This window comes from Nothoprocta perdicaria, unplaced genomic scaffold, assembly GCF_003342845.1.
Source record: "Nothoprocta perdicaria isolate Ctin4 unplaced genomic scaffold, notPer1 scaffold_1235, whole genome shotgun sequence".
NCBI lineage: Eukaryota > Metazoa > Chordata > Aves > Tinamiformes > Tinamidae > Nothoprocta > Nothoprocta perdicaria.
This window is the reverse complement of record NW_020454356.1, coordinates 1-1,986: the sequence shown is the minus strand read 5'-3', so window position 1 is coordinate 1,986 and position 1,986 is coordinate 1. Positions and strand designations below refer to the sequence as shown.

Below are 1,986 nucleotides of genomic sequence, written 5' to 3'. Positions count from 1 at the left end.
GAGGAACTGGGGAGGAACCGGAGAGGAACCAGGGAGGAACTGGGGAGGAAATGGGGAGGAAACGGGGAGGAAACGGAGATGAACCACCAAGGAACCGGGGAGGAACCACCGAGGAACTGGGGAGGAACCGGAGAGGAACCAGGGAGGAACCAGGGAGGAATCAGGGAGGAATTGGGGAAGAACCACCAAGGAACCCCCAAGGAACTGGGGAGGAACCGGGGAGGAACCAGGGAGGAAACGGGGAGGATCTGGGGAGGAACTGGGGAGGAACTGGGAGGAACCACCAAGGAACTGGGAGGAACCACCAAGGAACTGGAAGCACCAAGGAACCCCCAAGGAACCAGGGAGGAACCAGGGAGGAACCAAGGAGGAACTGGGAGGAACCCCCAAGGAACCACCGAGGAGCCGAGGAGGCGCCGGGGAGGCGCCGGGGAGGCGCCGGCCCTACCAGGAGTAGAGCAGGAAGAAGAAGAAGGGTGCGGAGACGGCGAGCTGGAGGTGGCGCCAGTGGGGCAGCGCGTAGGCCACGCCCGCCAGCAGGATCTGGCCCAGCGTGTAGGCGAAGCCCGTGGTGGCCACCGTGACGGCCCGGTAGGCCGTGGGGATCCACTCGACCACTGCGGGCGGCCACCACCGTGACCGTGAGGTTCTCCCCATCCGTGGGAGGTCCCCATAGGTGATCATGAGGTTCTCCTCATCCATGGCCATTGGGATGTCCCCAGAGGTGACCATGAGGTTCTCCCCATCCATGGCCATTGAGATGTCCCCATAGGTGACCATGAGCTTCCCCTCATCCATGGGATGTCCCCATAGGTGACCATGAGGTTCCCCTCATCCATGACCATTGAGATGTCCCCATAGGTGACCATAGGTTTGTCCCCATCCCTGGCCATTGGGATGTCCTCATAGGTGACCATGGGTCTGTCCCCATCCATGGCCTTAGCACTGTCCNTCCCACCTCCATGGAGGTTCTCCCACCCCAAGGCCACATTCCCACCAGGTCCAGGGAGGTTCTCCCACCCACCGCACGCCCATGGAGCTTCCCCCACCCGCCCAGCCCAGGTCCCCGGAGGTCCCCGCCGCAGTGGCCTCACCGAGGCAGGCGACGCTGAGGCCGAAGCCCGAGAGCGCCATGCCGCTGGCGAAGCGCAGGGCGCAGTAGGCCGCGTAGCTGGGCGCGAAGGCCGCGCAGGTGCCCGTCACCCCCAGCTGCAGGTAGGACCACAGGAGCAGGGCCTTGCGCCCGAACCTGCAACGGGGACCGCGGGAGGCCACCGGCACCTCACTGGAGGCCACTGGGGACCACGGGAGGCCATTGGAAASTCATTGGAGGCCACCGGGAGGTGGTGGGAGGCGGTGGGAGGCCACTAGGAACCATAGGAGGTCACTGGAGGCCACTGGGAACTGCAGGAAGCCATTGGGAGCCATGGGAGGCCACTGGGATGTCACTGGAGGCCACTGCAGACCATGAGAGGCCACTGGGAGGTCATTGGGGGCCACTGTGGACCATGGGAAGCCACTGGGAGGTCATTGGAGGCCACTGGGAACCACGGGAGGCCACTGGGAGGTGGCAGGAGGCCATAGGGAGCCATGGGAGGCCACKGGGATGTCACTGGAGGCCACTGCGGACCATGGGAGGCCACTGGGAGGTCATTGGAGGCCATAGGGAGCCATGGGAGGCCACTGGGAGGTCACTGGAGGCCACTGGGAACCACAGGAGGCCACTGGGAGGTTGTTAAAGGCCACTGGGAGGTGGTGGGAGCTGCAGGAGGCCCTGGGACCCCCCGGAGGCCGCGGCCTCCGCCCGTACCTGTCGGAGAGGCCGCCCAGCACGAGGGCRCCCGCCAGCACCCCGGCCATGTAGATGGACTGGGCCAACTGGCGCAGCTGCCGCCGGCCGCACACCAGGTCCCACTGCGGGGACAGCGGCCTCCAGCCCTCCGGCCTCCTCCTCCTGCAGCCTCCTCCTCCATCCCTCCATCCTCC

The 1,986-nt window shown here is 65.9% G+C and overlaps 1 protein-coding gene across 1 annotated transcript in view; it reads right to left on the bottom strand.

Moving 5' to 3' along the window:
- LOC112960379 (solute carrier family 22 member 6-A-like) overlaps positions 1 to 1,914 on the bottom strand; it is a gene marked incomplete at both ends in the record, with an annotated part of 4,101 nt that extends 2,187 nt beyond the window's left edge. Inside the window, 4 exons of the mRNA XM_026054616.1 lie at positions 110 to 116; positions 449 to 617; positions 1,095 to 1,249; positions 1,811 to 1,914. Coding sequence (XP_025910401.1) covers positions 110 to 116; positions 449 to 617; positions 1,095 to 1,249; positions 1,811 to 1,914 — 435 coding nt within the window. The remainder of the gene's footprint in view (positions 1 to 109; positions 117 to 448; positions 618 to 1,094; positions 1,250 to 1,810) is intronic.
- Positions 1,915 to 1,986: the final 72 nt, after the last annotated feature.